Source organism: Pogona vitticeps, chromosome 4 (genome assembly GCF_051106095.1).
Source record: "Pogona vitticeps strain Pit_001003342236 chromosome 4, PviZW2.1, whole genome shotgun sequence".
In the NCBI taxonomy this organism is placed as follows: domain Eukaryota; kingdom Metazoa; phylum Chordata; class Lepidosauria; order Squamata; family Agamidae; genus Pogona; species Pogona vitticeps.
Genome location: NC_135786.1, coordinates 224,849,066 through 224,867,839, shown reverse-complemented (window position 1 = coordinate 224,867,839; position 18,774 = coordinate 224,849,066). Strand labels below are relative to the sequence as shown.

The window sequence follows — 18,774 nt, the reverse complement described above, 5'->3', positions numbered from 1 at the left end:
ACCTTCATCATCGCCACTTATGTGGGGGGTATTCTTATACGAATACCCCCATCTCTAATAGCAACCCTAATAGGGCAGTCAAGGGAAGTGAAATATTTAAGTTTTAGCAAAACCACTCTGTTTCTGTAGAATAGGGAGCTACTTAATTTTCTCCTCTTGTTTTGTGTTAGAGCATTTTTTCCCAATATGCAGAATTGTTATTATATCTTAAGAAAACTGGCATTTCTGCACCATACTGTGAAAGTCTGAGGAGGAACCTCCAGAACCAGTACCACACATTTGCCAGTCACTTTTTTTCCTCCTTTAATTACTCAGCATATGGTGATTCACAGCCGACTTTATAAATGTATCCCATTTGGAAAACATTGTATGTGAATTGATATGAAAGTTCATCTGCACATGCAGGTTATTAAATAGCGAAGAGACCACTTAGGATTCTTGTGATCAGGGCTTCAAGCATGAACAGAGAGCTGGGATATTGGAAGTGTCCTCTGTTACTTCACAGTAAGTGTCGACAATGGTAGGGAGGGGGGAATTTGAATGTAGAAACTGAATGCATCCATTATTATCGAAGCTTACATTTTTAAAATTATAAGAACGCTATAAATGGGACGTGGTGGCGCTGTGGGTTAAACCACAAAAGCCTCTGTGCTGCAAGGTCAGAAGACCTGCAATTGTAAGATCGAATCCATGCAATGGAGTGAGCCCCCATTGCTTGTCCCAGCTCCCCCCAAACTAGCGGTTCGAAAACATGCAAAATGCAAAATGTGAGTAGATAAATAGGTACCACCACAGCATTCCGTGTCTAGTCGCGCTGGCCACATGACCACGGAAGATTGTCTTCAGACAAATGCTGGCTCTATGGCATGGAAACGGAGATGAGCACCACCCCCTAGAGTCGGACACAACTGGACAAATTGTCAAGGGGAAGCTTTACCTTTACCCTACATACCCAGTTGTCAGTTCAAGGCCCAGTTTACCAGGAATGTTTCTTCACAGCTTAAAGTCAGAAAGTCTTGCTAATAGATGCATGTTCTTAAAACTCTCAGTACTCAAGGGGTGGAGGTAATATATGCATGGATCACATAACCGTTATTGTCCTATTCAGTTTGTCAGAGATCAGAGTGGCGTGGTAAAATTCTATGGTAGTTTTGCATTTAATAGAAAACGGAATGTACTAGAATTGGAAATAAAACAAGACTACACATCTCCTGGGACCCAGAAATATGTGGTAAGTTCAGTATTCAACTCTTGTTAATGAAATCTGTTTGTTACTACATATTTACAATGTTACTGCCATTAAATCAGGCAAACATCTCGTTTGCTAGTCTCAGCTATATCTGGTAGATGGCAGTTAGCGTACCATAGTTACTTTAAACACCTCATCGCATGTGAATAACATTTTAGGTATTTTTTAATTCATTAACATGAAATGATACATTGATTCATGTGAATTATAAAGTTGTATACAATCTTATCTGTCAACTAGCAGTATAGTATCTGGCACTAGAATGGATTTCTCTTCCCTCCTGCACTTCCTTCTGCCTCCCAGAACTTTTGTGATACTGGAGATCTCCTAGAGATGATTTAAGGGTCCAGTGGCGGAAAGGGGTGTGTGGAAACTTGATCACAGTTGATTTTTTTCTCTCTTAATCCTTTGCTGCTTAAGCTTCAACCTATTTATAGATGAATGTAGAGTTTAACTCATCACTTCCTTAGCCCAGTTCAGGTGTGCTTAAAGCAGATGGAATCCACGTGCAATGAAGGGAGAGCACTGGCCATGACTCACCCTTTCATACTTAATTTACAGTAATGGAACAGTCTGAAGAGGAGGGAGGAGGCTATTCTGTCACGGTAGCCTTTTCACATTAGCCAAAACCACACACATTTGCATATGTCTGAATAGGGATCCTGTTTCGACTTTGGATCACAAAGCTATTAATAGGAGCTAGACATCTCTATTTCTAGATGCAAAATAATGTGATAGTAGAATAAGTGGATCCTAGGTCAAATCAAGCCTCAACTATTTCTGGAGGCAAAAATGCTGAAACTGAGGCTGTCCAACTTTGGGCATACTATGTGAAGGCAGAATTCTCTGTAGACGACAATCTGGGAAAGATGGAAGGCAGCAGGAAAAGAGGAAGCCCAAACACAAGATGGATTGACCTCCCTAAAGGAAGCTACAGTTTATCAGAATTGAGCAGGGCTGTTAACAACAGTACATTTTGGAGATTGCTGATTCATTGGATTACCATAAGTCAGAGGCAACTTGACAGCACATAACAACAACCGGATTGTATCCAAGATATCACACACAGCTTAGCCAACATGTGTGATTAGTGTTTTGCCTAAAATATTGTGTTTAGACATGGAATTCCCAGATTGAAGCCTCTCTGCTTGCTTGTGAATTTCATTGGTGGATAAGCCACTTGCTCTGCGTAGCCTTTGTTGCAAGAAGATCATTCTGAGACAAGATAGGGATAGAAGTGCAAAATACATGCAGTCACGCCTTGCTTGCCATTACATTAAATCATTTCTACTGCAAGTATTTTTAAATGCTTCTTGTCTCATCTTTTCTGAGGGGCCCCTCAAAGTGACGGTGCAGGAGCTCGATGGATCTTTCAACCACACACTTCAGATAGAAGAAAATAGCCTTAAACATGACATACCATGTCACTCAAAGAGCAGACGGTAGGCTTTTACCATTTATGTAGTATGCTCTGTGAAACATATACCTGAAATTACTATCCACTCTTATTTTTGCTTTTTCTGGTCTCAGACTCATGTCAGTGGCATTCAGCTTGCTGCAGTGCTACATCTTCCCATGTTACATGAGAAGCCCTAAGTTGCATGTGAGACATCCACACACTAGCTCCACCCAAGGCTAGTGCTGTTCTCCTTAAAAAGAATAGTGCAAGATTAAAGGGCCTGGACTAGATGACCTTTGTGGTGCCATCCAATTTTATAATGCTGTGATTCTTTGATTCCTCCACCTTGATTTGAGGCTTCATACTCTTAATTCAGCAGGTTGGGCATGAGTAGTACTGTAGCCGTTTACCCATTGTAATACAGAATCTTAGTTGTTAAAAGATATTTTTCCAAGGAAGTTGTAGGCCTTAATATGGACCTGAATTCCCACTTCAGGGAAAAGGTGCGTTAAGGTTTTGTCTCTTGGCTTTGTCGATTGAGGCCATGGCCTGATGAAACAAGAGAAGAAGATAGGATGTATCCAATGGGAGTACCATCATTAGGATTAGAAAGTATGAGGCTCAAGAAGAGATTGTACCTCTGAAATGAGGGTGAGAAGAATATTTGGGAAGATCTGCTCTGAGCGTCTTTGTTCCTGAAAAGACATCTAGTGGAGTTTCTGGAGTGGAAGGATCAGGCCACAGGGATTCAATGAATTCTCATTTACTCACCCGGGGCACCTTTTGGCATGCATTTATTTAAGCATTATTTAAGTTCTGTTTAGAGAATTAAAGAAAGAGGAAATGATTTTAATATATCAATCTACCTTTTTAAAAATGCAGAAATAAGAAGAAAAAGATTCCACTAATGAATGGAGAGGAGGTAGACATGGATCTTTCCGCCATGGAGTAAGTTGATATTTGAAAGCAAAAGGGATAATGCTGGACGGTGGCCTCTGGGAATAAAGTCCATGACGCAGCTGTGGAACTGTATAACAAAACCTAAGCCATCCCTTTTTGTAAAGGAAGAGGAGCAGGGGAACATAAAACATTAGATGGCTGATCCAACATTCCTTTTCGCTTGAAGGAGGAGAGAGGCCAAACTATTCACATGAACTGGGCTAACTCACCAGTTTTCACACATGACAATTCATACTCTGAAGCCCTTCTGTGCAGTGAGAACAGGAATCCCCTCTAAGGTCATCATGCATTATAACTGTAGATAACACGTGGTGCACATATGCTGAAAGGCTCCCCAGAAAGAGACATACATGGACTCGGTTCAGAGCTGATGGTCTTGTGCTCTTTTGGCTCCCCTTCTTATTTTTTATGTTATCCCTATTTTGCCCCTGTGCTAGAACGAGTAAATAATGGTGGCACCAGACTCTAAAGGGCAACTTGAAATGAGTTTGCAAATCATGGTTTAGAAGCAAGACATGGCCTATAGCTTGCCATTTTGGGTGTCATGGCAAACTGAGTTTAGTCGAAATCAAAGTGGAGAACAGCTGTACAAAAGAAAAGTGAAGGCAGTATGTGAATCTGTGGGAATGCTCCCAATGGCCAAATTATGATCGCAATGTTTTATCTGAACTAAACCAGTGGAGAACCTATACAGTAGTGCTGTTCATAATGCTTTATGAAGTACAAGAGGACAGATCCTGACACCAAGAAGCTAATAGTCTAAAATTTGGCACAGAGAAAATGGGAGAAATGGAAAAAAGATGTAGAAAGGGAAGCAATGCATCATTGTTTCTGGCCACACGTTTAATATTAGTTACAGGCATAGAAGTTGCATTTTTATTTACCCAGAAATGCCTTCCGTTTGGAAGTTGATAAAAACCATCCTCAAGTTACACATCCCAATTGTTACTGCTAATTTGTCAGCAGCTGCATGATATTTCAGGTTGTGTTACCAGGGACACTATATTCAAAGCCATTGAACTGTTAACTCTTGGTCTTGAAAAGCAAGAAGAAAACAAGACACAACTTCATTTTTAGGAAATCATATTTTGCAGACCTCATGTTAAAATGTTATAATGTACACATCCGTTGTACTTTAAACCGTAGAACAAATTTTGGTCATCTCTTCTAGTGCTGATTCCCCCTTGCTCTGGATAAGAATAGATCCGGATATGTCCGTGTTAAGGAAGGTAGAGTTTGAGCAGGCTGACTTCATGTGGCAGTATCAGCTTCGGTATGAGAGAGATGTGGTTGCGCAGGAGGAATCCATTTTGGCCCTCCAGAAGTTCCCCACTCCAGCGTCGCGGCTTGCACTGACTGATATCCTTGAACAGGAGCAGTGTTTCTACCGAGTGAGGATAATGGCATGCTTTTGTCTTGCAAAGGTGAGCAGTTTGTGAGAGAGTTCTGTCCAAGGTTGCCACAGATCATAGAAATCTTAACAAAAGCAGATTGTGAAGTTTAGAATTGAGTTGCTCCTCCAGAATCTGAGTCTAAGGAACTAAAGAAGATACGCCTTTCCATCTCATCACTTCAGTTGCTTGAAAACTAGAGGTTGTCTCTGGGAAAATGTTTCGAAATAGCTCAGGACTCTCAGGTTCCCTATATTACTGTTGCACAAGAGTGCAGCAATAAATATTGTGCAATAGCCCAATTCAGCATTCCATAAAGCAAGTTAAAAATAGAGGTGCCTTAAACAAAAAAATTATAACTTTGAAACTGAATATTGGATCAGCACCAGATTTGGCATAGATGTAGCATAGAGTCTGCCCTTGATCTGTGCCAAATCTGGGGGTGTTTGGGGCATTATAAAAAACTCTACAGCAATTCCTGCCTTGTTTTTTTGACATTGTGGTATTCTGTACTTTGCCAGGTAACTTGCCAAGGATTTGACCAGCCCATGAGTTGTCCACTTGAACATAGCCCTGTGTAGTTTAATGTTCATAGTCGGGGGAGGGGGAACAATTAAGACAGGAGCAGGTGGCTAATAGCTTCTCAGTCTAGAAAAGTGAATTTTGTTTCCAGTCTTTTTTTTATTGTAATTTAAATTATTTGATACATGATTTAACAAATTGGATGGTGTGATATTTCCAGACTTGTTTCTAGTGCTTCCAACCCTTCAGGTCTCTTGAATCCATTAAAGGGCCAGAGTGAGTATTCACCCCCCCACTCCTCTTCCACTTGCTCACATAGAGAGATTTACATACAGAAGTAAGTAATCAGTTCACTCAGAGAAGCCCTCTGCCTCTGGAGTGAGATGGCTGGGATCTTTCCATGGAGCAGCTTTCCACTTCTCCTACTGGATGAGCCACCACTGCTTTAAATTTGCATTTTTCAGATAACAGTCTTCCCTCTTAATGTATGTACCCATCACACAGAAAAGAAATTTGTAGGCTTGCATATTTTTCACAAATAGATTTAAGACTTGTCTGCTATTTCAAGAAAAAAAGTCATCCTGGAGGCTGTGCCAGTTCTTCAGCATTCCTAAAGTAGTTCTCCAGGTTATGTCCATTTATCTCTAATGATCAGTGATTTAAGGAACAGAATACGCATTCTCTGATTACCACGCTATAGCCTTGGACTCATAAGTATTTTCACATATTAGCAATTGAGTGAGAGTTTAGCCCTGTCTCTTAAACTGGCTCGGTATTCAGCTAGATGGAAATACCTACCAAATGCTTCTAAGTACCTACCAAATACAGTGGTGCCTCGCTTAGCGATCGCTCCGTTGAGCGATGAAATCGCTTAGCGATGGGGTTTTGGTCATTGCCAGAGCGATCGCTTAGCGATGGCCCTATGGGGAAAAATCGCTTTGCGATGATCGCGGGGAAACGATCATGGCAAAGCGACCCTTTTTGCACAGCTGATTGGCGGTTCCAAAATGGCCGCCAGAAAAACAAAATGGCCACCCAGTGTTTTGCCTCGCTTTAGAGGCACCAAAAATGGCTGCCCCTATGGAGGATCTTCGCATAAGGTCAGTTGTTAAGCCAAATCAAATAAATAAATAAATAAATAAAATTAAACACGTTTTAATGCATTTCTATGGGCTTTTTAAAATCGCTTAGCAATTAAATCACTTAGCAACGTTTTTCCTGGAACGGATTGATGTCGCTAAGCGAGGCACCACTGTATACCAAAGGCTTCTAAATGCCTGGTGTGAATAGAAAACTAAATGACCGGTAAGAGGTTTGTTTTTAATTGAGAAGTTAATACATTTAATATTCTCTATTAAACTTTTAAAAAAGGTATGTTTGTCAGTTAAAGGAAACTAAACAAGCCTTTCATAATAATTGGAAAACAAATATGTCAAGGCAGTTCAAACAATCATAGAATCACAGAATAATAGATTTGGAAGGGGCCTATAAGGCCATAGAGTTCAACCCCCAGCTCAGTGCAGGAATCCAAGTCAAAGATCTGAGAGATGGGTGTCCAATTTTCTCTTGTACACCTCCAGTGTTGGAGTGCTCACCACCTCCTGAGATAATTGGTTTCATTGTCATACTGCTCAAACAGTTATGAAGTTTTTCCTGATTTGCAGCCTAAATCTGGCTTCCTGTAACAAGCTCATTATTACATGTCCTGCACTCTGAGATGACTGAGAACAGATTCTGCCCTTCTTCTGTATGACTGTCTTTCAAGTATTTGAAAAGTGCTTTCCTATCTGCCCCTTAGTCTTCTTTTGTCAAGGCTAAACATACCCAGTTCTTTCGGTCATTCCTCGAAGGATTTAGTTTCCAGTCCCCTGATCTTGCCCTCCTTTGAACTTGCTCCAGTTTGTTGGCAATCTTCTTAAAGTGTGGTGTCCAGAAATGGACACTGTAGTCTATATGAGGCCTAACCAATTCCTTTCTTTTTCTTAAATCCTTAAACTAAACAAGGTTTTGTTTTGTTTAAAAAAACATTTTAACAGATCAAGAAATGTATGCCATTTTTGCTAGGATGTTTTAATATACCTTGAAAATCTGAGAAAGTGATGAAATTTTCACTCTGAGGTTATAACTAACTATCTTTGGTTCATTTCAGAGCAGCATACTATATCACTGTAGATTTTTTATTTAACTATTTATTGTTACTTATTTGTTTATGTTTTTATATGCCCCCTTTCTCCCCATAGGGAACCCAAGGCAGTTCACATGAACTAAAATAAGAAAACACTATATAAATACCATGTTTCCCCCCAAAAAAGACCTATCCTGAAAATAAGCCCTAGTATGATTTTTCAGGATGCTTGTAATATAAGCCCTACCCCAAAAATAAGCCCCACTTAAGTGAAACCCCACCCTCCACCCTTGTGCAGCAACCAGAAGATCACATGACTGTAAAATAACCCCTAATGCGTTTTTTGGAGCAAAAATTAATATAAGACCCTGTCTTATTTTCAGGAAAACACGGTATCACAATTTAAAAAGGACTAAATATGCATTAAGTTAAAACTATCAGATATAAAAACAATTAAAAACATTTAAAAAACTATAAGATAAGTTATTATACAGAGAGCTAAATTTACTTTGGCTGAGAGACAATGTAGTGCAGTTGTTATTTCACTGGAACTTTGTAAAATCCAGATTATCCAAGCTCACAAACGGGCCAGTCACACTCAGCATGACCTGAGACATAGGATAAAGTATGGAGGAGAAGAACCATGTGTGTTTAGTCGTTTAGTCGTGTCCGACTCTTCGTGACCCCATGGACCAGAGCACGCCAGGCCCTCCTGTCTTCTACTGCCTCCCGGAGTTGTGTCAGGTTCATGTTGGTTGCTTCGCAGACACTGTCCAGCCATCTCATCCTCGGTCGTCCCCTTCTCCTCTTGCCATCACACTTTCCCAACATCAGGGTCTTTTCCAGGGAGTCTTTTCTTCTCATTAGATGGCCAAAGTACTGGAGCCTCAGCTTCAGGATCTGTCCTTCCAGAAGAACCATGATTAGTGGTTTAAGGCAGTGGTCCCCAACCTTGGGCCTCCAGATGTTCTTGGACTTCAACTCCCAGAAATACTGGCCAACAGAGGTGGTGGTGAAGGCTTCTGGGAGTTGTAGTCCGAGAACATCTGGAAGCCCAAGGTTGGGGACCACTGGTTTAAGGAACAAAATGTGTCCTCTCTGCTTATAAGCTCATTTAAGGACTAGCGGGATATAAATATAACAATTAGAGATGGGCATGAATTAAAAAATGAATCACCAAATTTGTTCAAAAACGTACTAATTCATCTATTTCTATTTGTATGAAACAATGCCCCCAATGAATATGAATCAATGAATTTTTAGTGATTTTTGATTTGTTTGGCTATAAAACGCCACCCCACCCCCACCCCCGGCACTTAGAGACACCAAATTTACAGGGAGGCTTCCTCTGACTCTTCTTTACAGTCCCTCCAGATTCAGTAAAGATTGGGTTTCAGACATCCGAGTTACGCACCAACAAACAGGGCCGCCCCAAAAGGCACCTAGAGACACCAGAATCATAGAAGCTTTTACTGACTCTCCTCTACAGTTCCTCCAAGTATGGCCTTTCCCCAATCCTGCTGCTAAAGAGCACTTTCCCCAGGTGGGGGGAGGCGTTTTGTAGGGCTTTGAAGTAAAAAATGAATTGACAAGTCAGTTTGTAAAAAAAAAAAAAATTCATGATTTGTCAACCTTAATCACGAATCAAAACAAATATAAAAACAAGGAATATATATGTACTTTGAGGGTTTTGTGTAGGAATGATTGAATTGGTTTTTTTTTCATATCCTGCTCTCCATGAAGCTCAGGCTAGCATACAGGACTTAACCCGTTCCTAATTTTATACTCTTAATAACTCTATGAGGGGAAATGGATTGGAAGATAGGGATCATCACAAGACTACCCAGAAAACTTTATGGGTGAGTCTAGATTTGAACCCACATCTCTGCAGCCTGTATCTAACAAATCAGTAGTGCTTGGCTTCTCTTCCTGTGCTTACTGGACCTTTTTAATTATAAGGACATACTCAGGATTTTATAAACCACCAAGAACATTGCTCAGGAAATAACTGAAGTAGGCCCAGCCAGCATTTTGCTTCTCAGTCCCTTTATTCCAAATAAACCTTCCTTGGAAGCGTGTCTCTGGTTCCTTCCCTCACCACTTCTGAGGTTAGGCAGGTAACAAGCCACAAGGTCTACTCAGTGTTGGCACCTGAACAGAGAGAATCTCTCCTGAGCAGTCTTTGCATAGGAGTTCTACTTTTACACTGCTTGTTCTTCCATCTTTAATAAAAATTAATGTTTGTGGCTGGCTGTCCATTGGTTTCGGCTACTGTATTTTGTGTGGTTTTATTATTCTGTTGCTGTATATTTGTTAGCTACTTTGACAGACTGGTGTGATAGCAGGACACAAACTCATGAATAAAATCCCCCTTCATAAGGACTACGGATGAGTCCTTCTGACATACATTTGCACCTGATTAGTACACAGGTAGAATTCATGAGTCTGAGTGACTGGGAGGAAGAAGGAATCTGCAGGAACTCTCAAGGTTGGCTTTAGAGCTGGGGCTTCCAGTTGGTGACCTCCTGTTTGTAGCTTTTACTGAAAGGCCTATGCCACTAATTAGCACTATTTGCTCGTCAGTGCTTCTGAACTGTGTGAGAAATATAGTAACTATTGTTCTGTAACAAAAGGACTTTCTGTTGACTTTCAGTGACTGAAATCATGTTGTATATTTACACTGGTGGAAGGGCAGTTGTGTAACTCACAGCAACAAATCGCTGCTAATTAGCAAGTCTCTGATTGGATTCCTGGTTGCATCCAACCAGGAAGCTACTTCAGTGTGCACCATAAAGCATTTAAGCAGGGATGTATTAACTAGGAGCAATTTGCTGCAGTGAATTATATCATTGCCTTTCCTTTGATGTAATTACGCAGCAGAATTTTGTTCAATTTTTTTTCACATCCTGCTCTTTTTTACTGTTTTTTTTACAGTTAATTATGCACTTAAAGTATAATACTTTATATATTTTTTTAAATAGACTTTTGAAAAACCTGGAGAAGTTGATGGTTCGTTGCACTTCATTTACAAGTATATTTCAAGTGGTACTTTTGTTTATAGCGAACTTCGGTTGATGGTTGGGAGTAGAGGGATTTTCTTGATGATTCAGCCTTACTTCCAAAAATAAATTTGTCACCTGGAGCTCAACTGTTTTTGGAATGAGTTCATACTGAAACTATGGGCAGTATAGTTTAATAATATGCAGAGCAATTTTGACAGTGTTTTAAAATCAGTTCTTTTGGAATAGCTTCCATTAAATGTGATTGCTTTGCAACTTCCAGCTGTGTTTGCAAGCAGACACATGTACGATCACTTAAGCCATATGCTCTCATGTGTACATAGGCAAGCAAACATTCATTCTCTGTCTTACTATGTAGTTCTTTGGGATACCTGGAAAAATGAATGGTTAATCACAGATTTTAGTAAAGTAAAAAGAGAATACCTGTTTCTGCATCTTTCTGTGAGGTCTTCATTAAAAAAAAAACAGTCCTGTCAATTCTTTACCTACTGTGTTGACAGATACAATAAATGCTGAGACCTTTTAATTCAGGATGTTGGGCAAGTTTTGTCTCAGCATGTTGGACCTTAAACTGCTTCACTGCTCTGTCTGCTCTTTGGATGTGTAAAAGTAGACAAGATTCTGAGTTACCTGTTCCTCTTCGGGTGGTCTTGTACTCTCAGGGTGGCTTGAAGTCTGCACTGGGTTATTGGCAGGGTAAATTGAGGAAATCAGTAATGTTGATGCCTCTCCCATTGCTGGCTTCCGTAGAGATAGATTATGTGACTAAAACAACTGGAAAAAAATTGCAAATAGGAGGAAGACAATTAGAATGTGCTATTGATTGTGGGAAGATAATTAGTTGCAGATGACCTGTAAGTTAAAACTGTTTCCATATACTGTAGTTCCCATTTATAGAACCTATGGTTGGAAGAAGCCCTCTGACTTTAGGTGGTGCATTCATTTATAGCTTTGGTTTTTATACTGTGTTTAGATCTCTAGGGGTTCCTTGCAAACTTATTCTAAATTCCCTAGTGAGAAGATAATAATGAGGCTGCTTGATAATTGTTGTCTCTGGTTACTGATGTTTCCTGGCCGTTCACAATTGAATAGAGGTTGTAGGGTATACTCTAGGGCATAAAAGTACAATTAGATGCCCACACATATTTATTTCATGTCCCAGGATATGTTGCAAAGCAATTCCATGGCAGAATGATAAATGATCTTTCACATGCAACCTAAGCATAGGATGGTTGGAAAAATACTGCTTTAAAGTGTCTATCCTTTACATAGTAACAGATCTTGTTCACTCTCATCCAGCACAGAGTGGTTTTGGAAATATAATTAAATGGTGTTTGGTAAGGGCAGCAGGCCAAACTTTTCTTTGTTAGTAACATGGCTTTTATTTCCCTCCCTAATTATATAGATTGCAAATTTTATGGTGAGTACATGGACAGGACCACCGGCCATGAAGTCTCTCTTCACCCGAATGTTCTGTTGTAAAAGTTGTCCAAACATTGTGAAAACCAATAACTTCATGAATTTTCAGAGCTACTTTCTGCAGAAGGTAAACCTACAACTGATTGTACAGCTCTGGACATGATGCGTTTGCATAGCAGAGACAGATTTAAGGGCTAGAATAATGAATGAAAAACTCCAAATCTTGTAGGTGTTGGATACGGTTGCCAGGAAAATGGCAGCACCATTCTGAAGAGAGAGAAATCAGTGTGTTGCCCATACTTGAAATACCCAAAGTGGGAATCAGGGTCAGAAGCATTTTTACCTGAAAAGAAACGCTTGAGAATGTCAGGATTATTTATTAAGAACAAATAACAGAGAGCTAAGCAGGAGGGACACACTGGAAGATTTATATAATCACATGCACAAACAATGAGAGGGGCATTTAATATTTCTCTCTCTGTCAAAATAATTCCACACATAGTCATTAATGCGCATATGGGCAAACTGTGACCCATGTATGGCTTTTGGCGAATATGTGTCAATCCTATGGGAGTTATTGTCTCCTGCTTTGTGCTGCCCAGCTGATCTGTGTTGCGAGCACTGAAAGTGTGCATTTCTCAACAGTTGCCATTGTGGGAGCGGGAATGGAAGGGAGGTGTGCCATCTTGACAATCTAGAAGGGGAAATTTAAATCTCCTAATCCTCACGAGCTGAAATGAGGGAAAGGGGAGGCAAAATCCCATCTGCCACTATATGGTAGATATACTGTTGATCTGAAGCTTTCAGTGGCAAAAAGAGCACCCAGTTTAGATAAAGTGAAATAAGGGAATGCTAGGTTCAGAACTGAAAAGAAGTCTAACTTCATGCTGTGCATTTACAGTGGTGCCTCGCAAGACGATGTTAATTCATTCCGCAAAAATCACTGTTAAGCGTAAACATCGTCTTGCGAAACACGTTTTCCCATTGAAATGCATTGAAAACCTGATAATCCGTTCCAATGGGAACAGATTGTCATCACAAAGCGAAAAATGCCATAGGAAACATTGTTAAGCGAAACGCGGTTCCCAAGCGAAGACAGCAGTGTAACGAAACAGAGACCATTAAAAGACAAGCTGTCAAAAACATTGTAAAGCGAAAAACAGGGACCTAAAACTTAACCGTCTTGCGAGGCAAGGTCCTTAACATCGTAAAGCGAAAATCGCCCATAGGAAGCATCATTAAACGAAGCGCAAGATCGCTCCGAAAACGTCATCGTAAAGGAAATTCATCGTCATGCGAAGCAATTGTCTTGCGAGGCACCACTGCAATTTCATGGATTAATTGCAATTCACTGTGGAGATGGCAACTAAGATAGCATCTTAACCATCTAGGATGCTTGATGTCAATCCCAGTATTTAAAAGGGTACCAGTCAATTCCCAAAAAGAGAATAGACTAGTAAATTACAGCTATTGAGTGTTTTTTGTTTTTTTAAGACTATGGCTCCCAGAATTCCCAGCCAGCATAGTCACATACCGGTTTCTGGGAGTTGTAGTAAAAAAAATCATTGTTCTGGGAAACCAAAGGGTATTATGAGGATGCAGAAATGATTTTCGCATGATTTATTTGTTTATTCAAATTAGAATAATTCCTCATTAATGTTTATCCTTTTTCACAGACCATGCCTGTTGCAATGGCTTTGCTAAGAGATGTTCATAATTTGTGTCCGAAAGAGGTTTTGACATTCATTTTAGACTTAATCAAATACAACGACAATAGAAAAAATAAGGTAAAAATTTTGTTTCACCCCACTGTTTCTTTGTGACCTCACTGTTTTTGATGTGCAAAAGACAATTATGAGATTGGCATGTGTTTACGTGTGATACACATTAAGCCTGCAACAAATGTTACAATGTGGAATGGTCTTGTCCTCCTTCATCTTATCATGCCTTTCTCCTTATTCTTCCTTGAGCCTAACCCTGTGTGTTCCTGGAGACTCCTTTATGCATTCAGAAGTAAGTCCATGGAGTGAGCTTTTGTCTCTCTTTTTAAATCAGTGCTAAGAATTCTGTGGAGGTCCTGAGATCCTGTTTATTATAGATTGGATACGGGCAAATAAACAGAGATTTAATCCAAATAACTGAGACATGCTGCTCCTCACTGGAAAAGCTATTCCAGAACTAGGAGTAGAGACGACTATGGATGGAGTTGGATTCCCTTTTGAAGTATAAGGTTCATAATCGGTTGGTGCTCACTGACCTGGCTTTCCTTCTGAATTCTCAGTTTATTGCTGGGCCCACGGGTGTCTTGGACACCTTTAGCCATGGTTGATTACTACCATCCATGCCATTCCTTGGAAAAAACAGTTCTGCTCACAATCATGCATTATTTGGTCACATCCATGAGAGATAATTGCAACACACTACATGAAAAGTTGTCAAAATTCTTAGCTAAGGCAAAAAGCAGCAGAATGCTTGCTATCATCTGCTTCCTGAAGCTTTGTAATCCAGTGTTACATGAATTACACGAGCTTTCAGCTCTTTTGGGGTAAATTTTAATTATCTGATAATTATCTATGAACCCCACTACATGGTTTGGGATTGGTTTATTGATTCTCTTCCCCCTGTTGCAACTGGAGGCCCTGTTCTACCGTCTATTGCCTTCAAAGACACTATAGAGTCTCGTGGCATTCTGAAGACTGAAACCTTTTATTTGACCTAAGGTTTGAGGGGCAGCAGTCCGTAATAGACTACACAGTAATGCAGCTATCCCTATAGAATTTTTTAAAAAAAACGTTTGGCACTTCAGATAAGGCCTTTCCAGTAGCAGTGCCAAGAGTATAAAATGGCTTTTCACAAGAAGCTTTGTCGGCTCTTCCTCATCTAACCTATAGATCAAACTTCCTATTTTCCAGAGTTCTGGATGGATTTAACTTTTCTCTAGACGTTGCAAATGGTTTAGGATTGCTCTTGAATTGTCTTGCTTTTTATTTGGACATCATTGTATGTGCTTTTAATCTATATTATAAACTGCTTTGGGGTCTCCTATAGTCCAAAGAGTGGGTGTAAATCAAATAAATAAACGTGTTCTTTGGACTCAGTCTTGCATGTAGTTTATTCATGCGTATGTTCCATAGAAGACAATAAGATTTACCCATGCCTAACTAATGTCAGAAGGGTATCCTTGACTACAGAAGTGTGTTTAGCGGAATGTGTCTTTGGTGGGTGCTCTCTTTGTTTGTTTTTTTAAAAATGTGCATTGCTTGTTGTTTCATATATTGATCTTTGACTTCAGTTTTCAGATAACTATTACCGTGCCGAATTAATAGATGCGCTTGCAAATTCTGTAACGCCTGCAGTCAGTGTGAACAATGAAGCTCGAACCTTGGATAATCTAAATCCTGATGTGCGCCTTATTCTTGAGGAAATTACCAGGTTCTTAAACATGGAGAAGCTGCTACCTAGTTACAGGCACACCATTACGGTCAGGTATGGCACGTAAACATTTTGAACGTCTGCAAATGTGTATCTGAAAAAAGTTAGTCCCATATTATTTTTTACTTTACCCTTTTCCACAGTTGATCCTGATTTAGTTATTCAGATTTTACTCAGCGTAACCTGTAATAGCTTTCTCGCTATTGTCAATAAACATACAGGAGCCAGGAGATAGAAGAGAGATTTAATAGGCGCCTAGAAAGTAATTTTATAAACACTGTCTTGGGAGAAAATGTATCATTAAGCACTTCTAAAAGTAGATTATTTGTAGCAGTTGAAATCTTGACTCTGTTTTCTTTTGGTCTTGAATAACAAAAAATAGAATCTCTTGCTTATGGAGACTTTCTTTCTGTATTTTCATAAGTTCTACTGTAGGATATGAGTAAGTCCTAGTCACTTCACTAGTATGGACCCAGCCCATGGGTTGAGCAGCACATGAGGAAAGTTGAAGGGAAGAAAGCTACAAGCATCTCCTAATATTTAACCTGCATTTATATTTAACTGCTAATTTTATCTTAGCATGGATTGGATTTTCTTTTCTTTTATGCAACATGAAGAAAGTTAATGGTCCTGAACTTTCTTTACAAGTCTTTGGAAGTCAAGAGCAGTCCTCTTTGATTACTGTTATGTTTGTCTAATTCTGAAGTGCAGCTCAAAGGAACATATCAAAATATAAATGGAGCATAGCTTAAAACTTTTAAAATTAATCAGTGATAGGCCATAATGATGCCAAAATACTTTCCTTTCTGTCCTCTGATGATGAATTCAGAATCTGCCTGTTTTTTCCCCTCTAACTTTCCTCCCTTTCCTTCATATACATAGCTGCTTGAATGCCATTCGGGTCCTACAGAAGAACGGGCATGTCCCAAGTGACCCAGCTGTCTTTAAGTCCTATGCAGAATACGGCCACTTTGTGGATGTCCGAATAGCAGCATTGGAGGCAGTTGTTGACTACACAAAAGGTTACTTTTTCTTTTACCATTTAGTGCATCGCAGGACAAACTTGTGGTACTTTAAAGACACTTACAGGCTTTATATGCAAGTCAGTTCCTAGTTTTCCCCCCACTTTTCCAGCATGATGTTATACACGAAAATAACCAAGAAATGCTGCCCAGATTGGTAAAGTACAGATAGGAACAGATTTTGGTTTTTAAAAGCTGGGATCACAGGGAACATTCTTAGCCACCACACTGCAGGTATTTCTGAATGCATCAATTTTTTTTAATTCAAATAGGCTTACCCTAATTGTGACTTGCTTTAGAAGTGTGCAACTTTAGTAAACCCATTTGCATCAGTGGCATTTGGAGGTTGGAAAGTCTTTGGGTCTGAGTCCAAGGTCTGAGTCAGAGTCTTTGGTACCAAGTCTGAGTCCTTGATACCATGTCCTGAGTCTCAAGTCCAAGTACCTATTAAAAACAAGCTCTTTTCCTCAGATAAAATGGAGGAGCGGGTGGGTTCCAAGTCACGAGTCATGTCAGTTATTGGGCGAAAAACAAAAGAAAAAAATATCCGAGTCAAGTCACCAATGCAATTTAAATCCAAATTGACACCCAGTCCTGCAACTCAGGTCTCTATCCCTGGTGTCACTTACGTAGGAGCTGCCTCACCAAATTCCCACGGATTCAGTGGGCCTACTCCAGCATGACGTATTATGTTAAAAAAAGAGGACTTCAATCAATAAATTCTGATTAGCTTTTCTGACCACATCTTTTTTTAAAAGTTCCATTATCTTGTTTAATGCGTCCTGTATTTTTCTTTTATAGTTGACAGAAGCTACGAGGAACTCCAGTGGCTGCTTAATATGGTACAGAGTGACCCTGTACCATATGTCAGGTTTGTCACCACAATGGCAGTCAAATCTATATAATTTCCATTTACTGTGTTTCTTGAAGTACATATCAGTTGTTTGCCATCAAGTCAGAACTGACTTACAGTGACCCTCTTAGGGCTTTCAATGTAAGTCAGATATTTAAGGAGTGATTTTGTCAGTTGCACTCCCCCAGATTTTGGCTGAATATCAGAAAAAGCTTCCTAATTGTTAGAACAGTATGAAAATGAAACCAATTACCTTAAGAGGTGGGGAGCTTTAACACTGAGCAGGAAATTGAACTCAGTAGCTTTATAGGCTGCTTCATATTCCATTATTCTGTGATTCTATGTTTCTCTGTCAAGAGTTTCTCCAGTAATTCATGTAAAAATATTAATTCAGGTTATAGGTCTGTGTTAATTTTTTTTAAAAAAAATCATATTCTGTCTTTGTTTTCATCTAAGAAACAGGAAAGGGGTAGCCAGGCAATAATCACATCCATTATTCCTTAGCTTCCGAGACAGAGGCTTCCACCTGTAAAATAGGAATTATGCCATCAGCGGCAGCAGAATGCCACTAGTTAAAGACTTCCTTGTTCCATTTTGGGCTGCACCAAGTTTGTATCAGTTCATGAAAGCCGTAGGCACCCCGAAATCAAAAAAGGAAGTCTTTAATCAGCATCAGTCTGCTGCTAACAGTGATGTCATTCCCACTGCACAGGCTATATTAACAGGATTTTGGCCAGAAATATACTGAGCTGTCTTGTTCTCATAGGGCATGGCAGTCCTTTCAGAAAAGAACAGAAAAATCTTTCACTTCCCACCAAAACATTAGTAATATTTTGTTACTGCCTAAGTCAACAGACTACCAGTCTTAGTGTGGAGATGAGGATAATTTATAGCTATTGAGCAAGAGGGCAGCACTTCTCCATTTTCCTGAGAAATTAGTATGAGTGTTGTCCCCTCAGCAAAACCCTAAGACTGCTAAGAATATAGGAAGTTTCTTGTGCCTGTCCTAGCAACTACCCACATCTCTTCAAGGGAGCATTTAAAACCATGGCCATAGCTGGAGGACCTTCCAACAACATTTCTCTTTTCAGATAGAGGGGAAAAAAAATCCACACTAGTTCAGTGTAATGAGGCAAAGTTGGCCACTGTTATATTTGGATACCTAGGAAAATATAAATTGGTTTCAAGTCCGCAGTTGGGGGACAAAGATTATAAATGATAGGTTTGTAGCGAACATTTTGCCTGCCGGTTTTAAGTTTAGAGAGTTTGCCAGTACGAGACTGTACCCCTGGTGACCTGGATAATGACAGCCTTTGAACACTGCAGGCTCTTTTCAGGTTTTTCCGTCTTGGGCTCTTTCCTCGTTTTTTCCACTGACCATT

The 18,774-nt window shown here is 39.8% G+C and overlaps 1 protein-coding gene across 8 annotated transcripts in view; it reads left to right on the top strand.

Annotated features, from left to right (window-relative positions):
• Nucleotides 1-18,774, top strand: part of TAF2 (TATA-box binding protein associated factor 2) — a 96,326-nt gene that overhangs the window by 22,837 nt on the left and 54,715 nt on the right. For 6 of the 8 annotated variants that reach the window (XR_012086987.2, XM_072999278.2, XM_072999280.2 and 3 more), the window contains exons 13-21: nucleotides 1,117-1,231; nucleotides 2,582-2,691; nucleotides 3,531-3,596; nucleotides 4,780-5,032; nucleotides 12,072-12,212; nucleotides 13,762-13,872; nucleotides 15,378-15,571; nucleotides 16,400-16,539; nucleotides 17,341-17,410. Coding sequence is in view for 7 of the 8 variants with exons in the window: in XM_072999278.2 (XP_072855379.2) it covers nucleotides 1,117-1,231; nucleotides 2,582-2,691; nucleotides 3,531-3,596; nucleotides 4,780-5,032; nucleotides 12,072-12,212; nucleotides 13,762-13,872; nucleotides 15,378-15,571; nucleotides 16,400-16,539; nucleotides 17,341-17,410 (1,200 nt within the window). In the remaining variant the exon portion in view is untranslated. The remainder of the gene's footprint in view (nucleotides 1-1,116; nucleotides 1,232-2,581; nucleotides 2,692-3,530; nucleotides 3,597-4,779; nucleotides 5,033-12,071; nucleotides 12,213-13,761; nucleotides 13,873-15,377; nucleotides 15,572-16,399; nucleotides 16,540-17,340; nucleotides 17,411-18,774) is intronic. The other 2 variants (XM_078391616.1, XM_078391617.1) reach the window with 1 other exon arrangement.